The 13008-nt window shown below is 43.0% G+C and overlaps 1 protein-coding gene across 4 annotated transcripts; it reads right to left on the reverse strand.

Moving 5' to 3' along the window:
* Positions 1-210: 210 nt before the first annotated feature.
* LOC124012772 (smoothelin-like protein 2) lies at positions 211-12555 on the reverse strand. 4 transcript variants are annotated; one of them, XM_046326735.1, is made up of 13 exons: positions 12343-12555; positions 11323-12214; positions 4989-5064; positions 4651-4827; positions 4332-4526; positions 4100-4171; positions 3315-3713; positions 3119-3181; positions 2549-2594; positions 2221-2415; positions 1690-1804; positions 1225-1376; positions 211-1062 (listed from the first exon to the last, which is right to left on the reverse strand). In XM_046326735.1, exons 2-13 carry the CDS (start codon positions 11884-11886, stop codon positions 936-938), a joined length of 2181 nt encoding a protein of 726 aa, XP_046182691.1. In that variant the 5' UTR covers positions 11887-12214; positions 12343-12555; the 3' UTR covers positions 211-935. The 4 variants fall into 4 exon arrangements, with proteins under 4 accessions (XP_046182691.1, XP_046182683.1, XP_046182707.1 ...); XM_046326727.1 differs by having other exon boundaries at positions 3119-3184; XM_046326751.1 differs by lacking the exon at positions 2221-2415.
* Between the last annotated feature and the right edge of the window lie 453 nt (positions 12556-13008).

A 13008-nucleotide genomic window follows, 5' to 3' on the forward strand; every position in this document is an offset into this window, starting at 1 on the left:
TACTTGCCTAGTTAAATAACATAGGAATGATCAATGTAATTCCCACCACCATCTACACACGACACACAATAGTACTAGTCACCAACTCACTCTAGTACCTATTTGGCATCTCTTGCCTCTGTTCACATTTTGGTGTGTGTGTGTATCAATGACTATTTGAGAGGATTTCAACGAGATTCATAGCTACCTAATTCAGAAAGTGATAACAAATAGTGTACATCACTATTATTTTAATACAGTTGAAATAAAAGCTAATCCAATACATTTGATTGACATTGAATACATTTTGTAGATACAGCTATTTATTTGTAACACTGACAATCTGGACTTTTTATTACATAAATCCAGACGTCCTTTAAACATCAACATACCTGAAAATATCATGATCTCACTGCAAGGCAGTCCTTCAAAAATGCCTTGAGTCCAATGGCATTAGCAGAAGGCCAAACTGATTCAAGACCAGTGCTTACAACTAACAAGTTGTTCCTGACACCTTTCTTTGCATTTACACTTCTTTCATTTTCACTTTCTTTACAACTTGAATTTTAAATTGTTTTTCAGGTGTTTTGCTAGCTTCATGCATGACAAACACTATTTTAGAAATCTTGTTTCATTTAGTTTATGATCTACATTGAATTCTAATTACACCACTAAAACATAACCAGCAGGTGGCTCTCTGAGTTAAAAAATATATTTGTAAAACTACAATCTTTTCTCCAATTCACTACCTCTATTTTCTAAACGAGGCAAAATAAGAGCCCCAAACCATATGCACAGCACATTATTACATGACAAGACAAATTCAAATATAATTGTACAAGCACAATCGTTATATACAGTTATCGAGAGTTGAACAAATAGGGAGTAGTGCTTTGGCTCGCTGACAAAGTGTCAGTGTGCCTGGTGATAGGGGTGATCGCCTCTGCACAGGGGTGTCACTCAAACTTCTTGAGGTGGTTGTAGAGGGACTGGACGTAGGTGAAGATACACATGGGGTCTGGTTTGTTACCCATCACCATCATATCCTCTACCTCTATGAGACGCACACAGTCAGCCTGCTCCCTAAAAGAGACAGAAGGAGAAAGATAAAAAAACATTTTTTTAACCCACAATATTTAAAGATAAGGTTTCTAATACATATATATTATAAAACCGTATACCACAGACTTGTCCCAGGATCTCCTCCTTGAGGTATTACCCCCCAACACACACATACACACTTACTCTGCTGTGGTGAAGGCCACTTCAAAGTTGTGTTTGCGATTGGCAGGATTCAGTGTGTTGTAGTCAAACTCCAGGGGGAAGAAGGAGTGGACCAGGGCAGCAAATGCCATTCCATCACACCAGCTGGATGAGAAGTTCTGGATGTCTATGTTCTGATGGAGGAGAAAATGGTAGGAGCCAAATGCAGTGTTAATTCCATAGAAGACCAGTTAAAAATGTAAGTATTCCTATATATTGACTAACTTTAAGGGCCACATTTGCTGGTAAATCTTCCATTAACATAACACACTCCAATTATGAACAAAAGTTAATGGTATGTTAATATGGAGCCTCTTAAGCTGTTTAAATCCCTGGGAAGAACTGAGATGGACAAATTGCTGGAAACCAGAAACAAATCTCACGTGTGCTAGCTAACATTTATCACATTGTGAACAGTCTGTCACAAAGGACTAGGGCTTGACTCACCTGGTAGCTAAAAGTTTTGGATCGGCACCACTCCAGGAGCATTGCCTTGATGCTGCTAGCGCTGTTAAAACTCTGGGAGCGCTGCAGTTTGGGCTTGGAGCCTGCAGCCTTGGACCTGCAGAGTGGAACATAGAGGTGGTCAATTGTGGCTGTGTAGTTCACTTGGTAAGAACATGATTCTAGAAACACCTGGGTAATGAGTTCAATTTCCAAAGGGATTCTTTCCACACACATTACAAATGTATGCACACACTATGCTTTAAGTCACTTTGGACAACAGTGTTTGTGTCTGACTTCTCACACAATGATAGTAATAATATACATGTAATAAAGGGTTGGGGGACATGTACAAATGTGATACAAGGGCCTGTTGGCTTTTATTGACACTCAAAACAAAGTACTGGGTTGATAGGAGTAGGGTTATGGTCTCAAAACCTAGGGTTCAGCATTTACTCAATAGGGAGTAATAGCGAGCTTAGTCGGGCAAGAGAGACAATGGGTGAAGTCAGGGTGACTGGCTGCCTTTTGTACCTGTCACACTCAGAGGCCAAACCCTCAAACAGAGACCGTTTGCTCTGCATCCCGAGGTTGCGAGGCAGCGTTTGTGACCTCTGCAGTTTCCGCTCCCCACCACCCCCAAACTTGTCCAGCCCACCAAGCCTGTCCGGACCACCTAACTTGTTTGGACCACCAAATTTATTTGGACTGCCAAACTTGTCCAGGCTCCTAAAGATTATGTAAAAATGTACATCATTGAGCTTCTGAATAAATACTAAAATGCCAGGTTTACATGGTTGTGATTTACATGTATTTGAATAGTGTCTCATTTGATATGTTTTATAATTCGTCAAGGACTGACCTGTCTGTGCCAGGGGGTGGCACTTTTCTGGGGGGTAGGAGTTTTTCTGCACATCACACAGAGAGAGAGAAAGAGACAGACAGCGAGGAGGAGAGCGAGACAGAAAGAGAGAACCATGTTAACCTGACAATGAACAAAAGACTAAGAGAGGCAAAGGCAGACAACAAAATACACAATGAACAAATATTCACAAAACACTTTACACAAAAACAAGCTTCTTAACAAAAAATAGGAAGTTCATAAGATAATTTGTAAGTGCAAACTAACATTACTTAAGAATTCATTATTTTTCTCACAAACCTCTCAAATATCTTCTAATGAACTTCTTAACTATCTTCTTTAGATGATTGTTGCTAGACAACCGGTCTAGCTAGCAATCTAAAAATGCTAGCATATTTATTACTGAGATGTTCTTGGGTTTAAAATAATCAATACTGAAAATTTCAAGTAAAGCACCTTATTAAGGAATAGCAACTTTTCATGAGTTCATAGTTAAGGAAAAAATGACAATTTAGAAGAACATTATTCTTAAGAATATTTTGCAAATTCGGGCCCAGTTCCTAGTTTTACCTGTGGTTGCTGGGAAGCTCATGCTACGCGTTAGACTCGGGCTCACTGCCTTAACTGCAGGTGCTACTGTAAAAGAAAGAAAGAAGGGGAAAAAACTGAAATAGAACTGGAGGTCAGACAAAGAAATGTGAAAGAACAAAGTCGGAAATGGAAAAGAGGAAAGAGATAGTAGGGAGAGAGTCCTTGTGTCCCTTACCACGTTCACCACGTTTGAAAGGAAATTCTCCCGATGCTTTGGGTGTGGTATCCTCAAATACTGGTTGACTAGGTGTTTTGGGTGCAGGGGACGGAGATGGAGGGGCTGCAGGAGCCTGAGTTGGTGTTGCAGAAGATTGAGTTGGGGTGGCAGGGGGCTGAGTTGTGGCAGAAGGAGACCAAATTGGGGTCGCATGGGACTGAGTTGGGGCAGCAGGAGCCCATGATGGGGGGGCAGTGGACTGATTTGGGGCAGGTGCAGTTGATAACTCTGGACTAGTTCTGCTCAAGGCACTGACAGGGGTATGAGGTGGGGCCAGAGATACAGAAATGTTCTCCTTCTGCACTGCATGACTGCTGACTGGTGACCTCACTTGCATTTGTTGTCCAGAAAAACTCTCTGATTGGGTGAGAATAGACAGAAGAGGAGAAAATGTTTGCTGGTAAAGTTTAGCTTGTATGCAAGGTGTGATTTGAACTAGAGGGTGACATCCGGTCAGATGGATTGTATCAACCAGACCTGAGTTCAAACAGTATTCGTTTTCTATCAAATACTTTAGCTGCACTTGATTGAGCTTGACTGCTGCAATGAAACCAATGGAAACATTGTACATTTGACATTCCAGGCCGGCTTAATCAACAAGTATTTGTATTTGAAAGAAAACAAGTACTATTTGAACCTGGCCAGGTGTCAATGAGAGTAGATGACAGACGCAGATTCCCAATCTGGCAGAAATGACTACATGTTACAATCTAGGCCCACTGAAAGCAAAAAATATGATGTACCTGATCCTTGTGATAGGTCTGGAAGGGTAAATGTATGCATTGATACAGGGGTCTCTCTCTTCAATGCTGGTGCTGAAACAACCAAGACAAGTCAAAAACATCAGCCATGGATATGTTCCTTCATTTACCTTTATTAATAATAATCTTAGGGGGACAGTTCACCCCAAAATTACTATACTTTTGCACAAAATCCAAGGGTAAGGGTAGAGAGTCCAATCCATGTTCAACTCACCAGGACTAAACAGAGCATCAAGTGCTGTTTTGGGAGTGGTGACGTCAGCAATTGGGTAGGTAGGAGACTTTGGTGTTGAAGCAGGAGATTTCCTGGCCAAAGCAGGAGATTGGGCTGGCGGTTTGGGGCCAACCGGGGAGTCGGTTTTGGTTATGGCAGTGCAGGGAAGATGTGGCTCGCCGAATGATGAGTCGTCTGATTTGTTAGGAGTGTACATACAATATGAGGATTACAAAAATATCAATAGCCTGCTTACAAGGTAAGTAAACAAATATGTAACATATAGCTAGCTATATTATATTACAGTTATTTTACTCACCAGATTTAAACAAAAAATCTGGTCTGGCTTTGGGTGAGGTGACACCTGCTAATAAATGACCAGGAGACTTGAGCTCCACTGAGGCTCGTCTGGGGCCAGTTGGTGACTCGGGACAAGTCCTGGTCATGGCACTGACGGGGAGATGAGGCTTGTGCTCCTCTGCCTCCTGACCACTGACTGAATGGGAGGTAGCAGACATGCATGAGAAAAGAGGTGTGTGTGTGTGTGTGTCAATTCAGTTTCAATTCAATTCCCTAATATAAATTGTTTTCTAAAATCTTGAATAGTAACTTAGAATTTTGAACTGAATTGACCCCAACACTGATGTGTGTTTAAACCTTGCTCTTTGTGATGTCCATTCTCCAACACAGCAGCAACATTTCTGTCTTCCGTTTTGTCAACACCTTTGTGACCCTATATAAAAGAGAAACAGAACACACTTAACTACGGCCCCACTACTACACAATAGGCACAATCTAAAAGAATACACAATAAATAAACTGTAAAACAAATGTAAGTTAAATCAGGAACAATAAATGATGTGGGCACGGCTCATGGCCCTGTTAAGAAATGTTATTATGGTTTTTGCTAATGCACACGAATGGCCAACACGCTTCCCGTGGTTACTTTTTTATTGACATTGCTGTGAAAAGCAGGTGAAGGACTTTTGAGTGCTTTGATGGGCTTCCCGCCTCTGCTTAGACTAGTCTGGTGGGAGTATCCAGGACGTATCCAGGACTGAGGCGGGGCTCACTCGAGACAGAGAGGGAATGCTGGTTGATAACAAGTGTGAATGAAAGCTTTATTAACTGGCCCAGTGAACTCGGCAGATGTTGCCCGGGCCAGCAAGCAGCCCTGATTGTCGAGCCCTGCAGTCTCTTTAGCTAATCCACTCCCTGTACTCCATGTCATTTGCCAAATAAAATGTCACCTGCTGGAGAAGACAGACTTTGGTCCCAGTTATCCCTCTTGCTCCCGCCTTGGGCTATAGTAATCAGTGTCATTTTGTAAATGTTAGATCTCTATGGCAAGATATATCACTCGCTCAAGTTATGTCAAAATCTGGCCAGTGTTGTCCGAGATATAGTGTGTGACTTCCCGATTTCATAGTGGGGGACTACAAACTGGAATTTGCTACAGGCCCAAAATGGCACCAGGAACATAGCCTTAGAATCTAGCATTGCCTTAAATGGCCAGATGAGCAAATTGAAAACATGGTCCACCTTGTGGATACAAACAAAAGTACAGCTTTAGGTCTTCTTTAACCCCCCAAAGAACGAAAAAACAGAGCCATTTTGACCCCCCCCCCCGACAATTACAACATTGGGCATTTGGTCTGGGAATGGTATTATTCCTATTCATCTCTGGGTCTCCATAAATCCCAATTGTGACTGTAGTCTTTAGTGGCACTGGGGCCTAGCGAGTGGGTCTAACTGAGAGGTGTGGAGAGACAAGCCTTAAGTCCTGGAGCTATTTTGGATTTGTAATCAGTCACCCCAATGTCCCCCACTCCTCTTACATCCTAATATAGCCCCAAACAGGGCCTTTTGAGATCAGGGAGTTAGTAGTGGGACAGCCAAACTGTTCCAATGCTATCATTCAGTGCCAGAACTCAATACTTCAGAGCCTTCTAGATTGGCAGTCGCACCCGCTATCCCCCATGGCTGCAACTGCCAGCGATAGAGCCACGATGAGAGCCCAGTCAAGTCATAGCAGAGGCTAGGGACACTAGAGACTAGGGATTAGCAGTATAGATGATCTGTGTGCACGGCTCACATACCTACTGTATCATTGTTGCTCTCTATCTGTCTCACCCGGTCTGCTTCTCCATTTAAAAAATGTTCCCGCTCACTCGCTTTCTGAATCTATTTGACTTTTAGTCGATCTCTCCCTTTTTCCTCAGAAACACGCAAACACACATACAGATACATACACACAGAGTCAAACAAACACAGTCAGACACACATTTGCAGTAAATACAGGGTTAGGGTTACAGGGTACACACACACACATTTTAAGATGTAATTTAGATCTACTTTTAACTATAAAGATTATTTTTATTTATTTCCATTGTCCTCCAAGACTTGCTGAATCTCAGGATTACAGGACTATGGTTACAAAGGATATACACACGTACAGATGTAAGATCTTAATTTGATCCCTCTTTTGTTGCTGAGAATTTTTCTGCAGATGAGCTTTGTGATTTACATAAATTCACTGAAAACCTGCACTAACACATATTAACAGTATTGCACTTTTCACGAAGCCTAATTTTGACCAGCTAATCCGTAGGAACACATTTCTGACGTAGTCAGGGTTGATGGGGGAACAGCCAGGTGACATCAGCGCTGTGGAATGTTGGCAGGGTGTGTGTTTCGAGAGGGGAACAGCTGGCAATCCAGCTCAGGGGGATATTGACAGGGAGACGGAATTCTACTTTCGGAATTCTACTTTCCGTCCCGTCAGGAGGCTCAGCTCAGGACTGGGATTGGTTGGACGAAGCACTCCCTCATGTGCTGCTCTGAAGTGAAGAGATATGGAGACCCAGAATAGTTCCTTAAGGGCCTCCACCTGGTACTTGCTGCCCCAAGATAAATGTGTGTGTGTACCACTTGTAAGCCTAACCCTTTATTTCATTGTAGATCCAAATACAAATTCAAGTGTGTATGTGTATGTGTGTTCAGATACGTTAGGGGTGGAAGTCAAATAAGAATAACAACAATCCGTGTCAGACTATCACCTACCACCTATCATAATCCTACCAACCACTAATCCTGTCATCGATCCAACAACCAAACCCTTCTCATTCTCAAAGAGCAGTTGATATGAAATACAAAAATCCTGACCTGTAACCAGCAACAACCCAACATAGCCTTTCAGCTAGCACATAACATTCTGAGAACCATGTTTCTTAGAGCATGGTGAGAGCGTGGTTGTCCTATGGTTATTTTGCATACAACCTTCCCACAACTTTCCCACAAAGCTGCTTGGTTTTGGAACTTTCCCAGCACATTTAAAGGGATACTTCAGGATTTTGGCAGTGAAGCCCTTTATTAACTTCCCCAGAGTCAGATGCTCATGGATACCATTTTTATGTCTCTTTGTGCAGTTTGAAGGAAGTTGCAAACTAGCACTAGCGCAATTGCTAACGAGTGTTAGTGCAATGACTGGAACTAGCAGATACCCATAGACTTCCAGTCATTGCGCTAACGCCAGTTAGCATTGGCTTTCTAAACTACAGTACCTCTAACTTACTATATATTGGACACAAAGACACACAAATTGTATCCACGAATTCATGTGACTCTGGGGAACAAGATAAAGGGGCTCTCTTCTAAACTCTCGAAGTATCCCTTTAAGGAACTTGACCAAAAAAAACCAGAACGTTTCCTAAAAGTTTGGTGGTTACTTTTAAAAACATAGTTACTTTTAATTTAAATGTTGGTAGTGTTCTAGCAAACATCTCCTACTGGTTTGATATTTGGAATTTTCTCAAATACAGTTGAAGTCAGAAGTTTACATACACATAAGCCAAATACATTTGAACTCAGTTGCAGTTGCAAACCGTAGTCTGGCTTTTTTTTAATGGCGGTTTTGGAGCAGTGGCTTCTTCCTTGCTGAGCGGCCTTTCAGGATATGTTGATATGACTCGTATTACTGTGGATATAGATACTTTTGTACCTGTTTCCTCCAGCATCTTCACAGGGTCCTTTGCTGTTGTTCTGAGATTGATTTGCACTTTTCGCACCAAAGTATGTTCATCTTTAGGAGACAGAACGCGTCTCCTTCCTGAGTGGTATGACTGCTGCGTGGCCCCATGGTGTTTATACTTGCGTATTATTGTTTATACAGATGAACATGGTATATTCGGGCATTTGGAAATTGCTCCCAAGGATGAACCAGGCTTGTGGAGGTCTACAATTATTTCTTGGCTTGGCTGATTTCTTTAGATTTTCCCCTGATGTCAAGCAAAGAGGCTCTGAGTTTGAAGGTAGGCCTTGACATACATCCACAGGTACACCTCCAATTGACTCAAATAATGTCAATTAGCCTATCAGAAGCTTCTAAAGCCATGACATAATTTTCCAAGCTGTTTAAAGGAACTGTCAATTTAGTTTATGTAAACTTCTGACCCACTGGAATTGTGATACAGTGAATTATAAGTGTAATAATCTGTCTGTAAAATATTGTTGGAAAAATTACTTGTGTCATGCACAAAGTAGATGTCCTAACCGACTTGCCAAAACTATAGTTTGTTAACAAGATATTTGTGAAGTGGTTGAAAAACAAGTTTTAATGACTCCAACCTAAGTGTATGTAAACCTCCAACATTAACTGTACATTCCATTCTCACCCTCAACGAAATTCTCTCTATCCTCCATCTTAAATGTGTTCAGGTGTGCCCGCTAATTGGCCACACCTGATCTTAATGAGTGCTTGTTTCCTTTGAAATGGGGTCTGTTTGAATAGACTAAACTGAACAGATTTGTATGTTTAAAAAACGTGGCATGCCAGCTCCATCCTGGTGGTGTAGTGGACTAATTCCATGGAGAGACAACAGATGATTATAGGTTTGATTCTCACTGATGCAATGTCACAATAAAATGTGTTTGCATGATTAATGCCTAAGGAAATGAATTTCCATGTGTCCTATCTGTGCTTTGAGTTTAAAAATGTTCACCCAAAATACGCACCAATGAAGGTGCTGGAGAGGGTTGCTGCTATGTCTGTCTCCTATTCCAGCCTTTCTCTCCTCTCTCTCTGTTTCTATACATCCAGATTTGCAGTTATGGGAAGTTATGTTAGCTAGGACTTTGTGGTGCTATTAAAATCTGTCCTGAACCAAGACTGGAAATTATACTTTCAGGTGAAACACACACACACAGCTGAGGACTCAAACTAGCTTGGCGTTGGATTTTAAAAAATGAGGGTTGTTTTAAAAGTTGATGGGAGGTTTAAAGCTCCACACGGAGCTGCTGGACCAGGGGGGTACAGAGCGGTCCCAAAAAGCTCCAACCCAAATGTCCAGGACCAGAGCCATCAATCAGACCTTCCCTGCCAAAAATACATGTGCCCTTTTGCGAGGATGGAAGGAGCGGAGAGAGGGGAATGGAGGAGCAGATAGCACTGACTGGCCTCTTGGCTTAACCGAAAAACACACAGACAGATTTAAATCTTTGGATTCAATGAGAGATTAGAAGTAGTGTACGAGCATCCAGTTAGTTCAAGGTGCACTACAGGGTACAAAAAGTACACTTAAAAATAGCCACGAAAGAAAAATAGATACCCTTACACAGTCTGAATAAATAATAAAACTGTGGGAGCATTCATGTGATACAAGTACAGTATCTTCTTTCAACGGGAGGTACCTAATGACACACAGACAGACAGGCAGACAGTAGGAGGTCCTCTGGATGTCATGCTCATGGTCCCACTGGAGGAACCACCAGCAGAGATGTTACATTGTATGTGTAGGATTTGGGTGTCTGCAAACATGTGTATGTGTGTTATTGTTTTATTTAAATACTTATAATCTGTGTATTTGAGAATTTTCAAATGATGTGGCCCAAATCAACTAGTTCTATTTGATGTACAGTGTATGTGAAAGTATTTTCAAATAATTTCCTATAAATAGCCTACTATTTGAAAGTATATTGAAATACTTATTTTTATTTCAAATACATTATTTCAAACACCGAAACCACTTGGGTTAAATGTTTGGGAGTGTATTTGGGTATTCTCAAATACATACCTTTACTTTCCAAGTGTATTTCCAAATACATTCCACTACTTGTATTTTCTGGTGTGTGTGTGTGTGTATACCACAGGAGGTTGGTGGCACCCTAATATTATAATATATATTTTTTTACCTTTATTTAACTAGGCAAGTCAGTTAATAACAACAAATTCTTATTTCCAATGACAGCATAGGAACAGTGGGTTAACTGCCTTGTTCTGGGGAAGAACGACAGATTTTTACCTTGTCAGCTCTGGGATTTGATCTTGCAACTTTTTGGTTACTAGTCCAATGCTCTAACCACCTGCCGCCCCTAACAGGAAGGATGGGCTCGTGGTAATGGCTGGAGTGGAATAAGTGGAATGGTATCAAATACATCCAACACGTGGTTTCCATGTGTTGGATGCCATTCCACTTACTCCGTTCCAGCCATTATTATGAGCCGTCCTCCCCACAGCAGCCTCCTGTGGTGTACACATAGACGCTTGAATTCGGTTTTTGGAGTGTGTCCAAATGCAAAAAGTGACATGTTTAAAGAAGGTCATTCGGGTGGAGGATGGGCAGCTTGCCCTTGTCCCATTACTGCCTACTGTAGATACACACAGCTTCACACCATTGAATTTATTAGTACTACACTAAGCCAGGAGCTTTCAAATGAATGACCAGGGGCAACACAGCACTTTCCCCACTGAGAGAGACAACAGATTTACAACTTAGCACTGTCTCAATCTCTCTTTCTCACACACACACACACACACACACACACACACACACACACACACACACACACACACACACACACACACACACACACACACACACACACACACACACACACACACACACACACACACACACACACACACACACACACACACACACACAAATGATACTAAAAGGGACAATATCTTCTCCAGTAACAAGGCAATACTCACATTAACCATGTTGTCCTCCATGGGCTCTCTGCTGGAGAGATGGGCTGATGTGGAACTAGAGGCGCCAGAACCAGAAGACCCAGAACCAAGACCAGAAGAACCAGACTCTGATGGTCCATTGGGGACCATGGTGGAGGGACTCCCGTGGCTCCTGTTCACCATCCCCTGGGACAAAGTCATGGGGATCTGTCCCCTACTGTCCCTGTCCTCCAGGGCGCTCCTGTCCACCCCTTTCCCTGTCAGACCCTCCACCAGGCGGGCCAGCGCCTCCAGCTGACTCCGGAGCTGCAGGTTCTCCTGCGTCAGCCGTTGCACCGCCTCGGCCAGGGGCCCTTGGGCTTGACATGCCTCGTCCACCCGCCGCTCTACGCCCCGCTTGAAGGCACTCACGTCCACGTGCACCTCGCGCACCGCCGCCGCCAGCGTGACCTCGAAGCGACCCAGTGCCTCACACACCGTCTCGTCGCACGTGGCATCCCCGGCTGCCGACACGGTGGTAGGAGCGGCATCCATGTCCCCACTAGCAACAGACACCCTCAGCTTAGAGGAAATGGAGCGGTGCATATGTTTAATGGACGATGGCGGCGGCTCTACTGTTCTTTCCTCTTCTTCTCTCCCCGTTTCTTCTGTCTGGGCTACTGAGAGGAGGTGATGAGGGAGGGATTGATCTTTCTCTGATACCACAGAGAGGTCTTAGAAGGGGGGAGTTTTAGAAGGTGCTCTATAACTGTTTCCCAGTACAGTTAAAATAGTTTTCAAGGAGGACTGTGCTGGAAAATAGATTCCTAAGCAGCCAAGTCAATTAACTCCACAGAGGTCTTTCAGTCTCGACACAGTCCGATTCTCTCACTTCCACAGAGGACAAGAGCTATTATTCCTAGGCTCTGTGGTTCTGTTTAAAAAGAGAGATGCAAAATTATACCCTTCAAAATCAAGTTGTCAAGTTGTCAAAATCAAGTTGTCAACTGTCATACTGCGGAGGTTATGGAAAATTTGAGGAGGTAGACATATCAAACAAACCTTTTGAAGAGTCCTGCTGAGGGAGCAGTCCAGTAGTGTAATCCAGTCCCCATGTGTGTATGTTTATATAAGTGTGTGTATGTGTCTGTTTGTTTGTTTGTGTGGATTTCATCCACACACCTCTAAAGTAATGTCATGAGAATTGCTTTATTGTGTGTGTTCTGTATGCTGTGCAGCTCTGCTTTAAACCATCAGCCTTGTGAGTAGATTCATCTCTGTATTAGGGGAATAAGCAGGAGGAGGGAGTAAAAGGGGAGGGTACAGACTTCATGCAGCCTCCTCCTCCTCCTCCCTCCCTCCCTCCCTCCCTCCCACCCTGATGTGGGCCCAACTTGTGCTGGAGTTAAAAGTAAGTGTGTGTGTGTGTGTCAGTGGAGGCTGGTGGGAGGAGCTATAGGAGGACGGGCTCATTGTAATGGCTGGAATGGAATAAATGCAGTGGTATCAAGCGGTATCAAACCATGTTTGACTCCGTTCAATCAATTCCATTCCAGCCATTACAATGAGCCCATCCTCCTATAGCTCCTCCCACCAACCTCCACTGGTGTGTGTGTGTGTGTGTGTGTGTGTGTGTGTGTGTGTGTGTGTGTGTGTGTGTGTGTGTGTGTGTGTGTGTGTGTGTGTGTGTGTGTGTGTGTGTGTGTGTGTGTGTGTGTGTGTGTGTGT

The sequence above is a fragment of the Oncorhynchus gorbuscha genome, linkage group LG02 (genome assembly GCF_021184085.1).
Source record: "Oncorhynchus gorbuscha isolate QuinsamMale2020 ecotype Even-year linkage group LG02, OgorEven_v1.0, whole genome shotgun sequence".
NCBI classification, from domain to species: domain Eukaryota; kingdom Metazoa; phylum Chordata; class Actinopteri; order Salmoniformes; family Salmonidae; genus Oncorhynchus; species Oncorhynchus gorbuscha.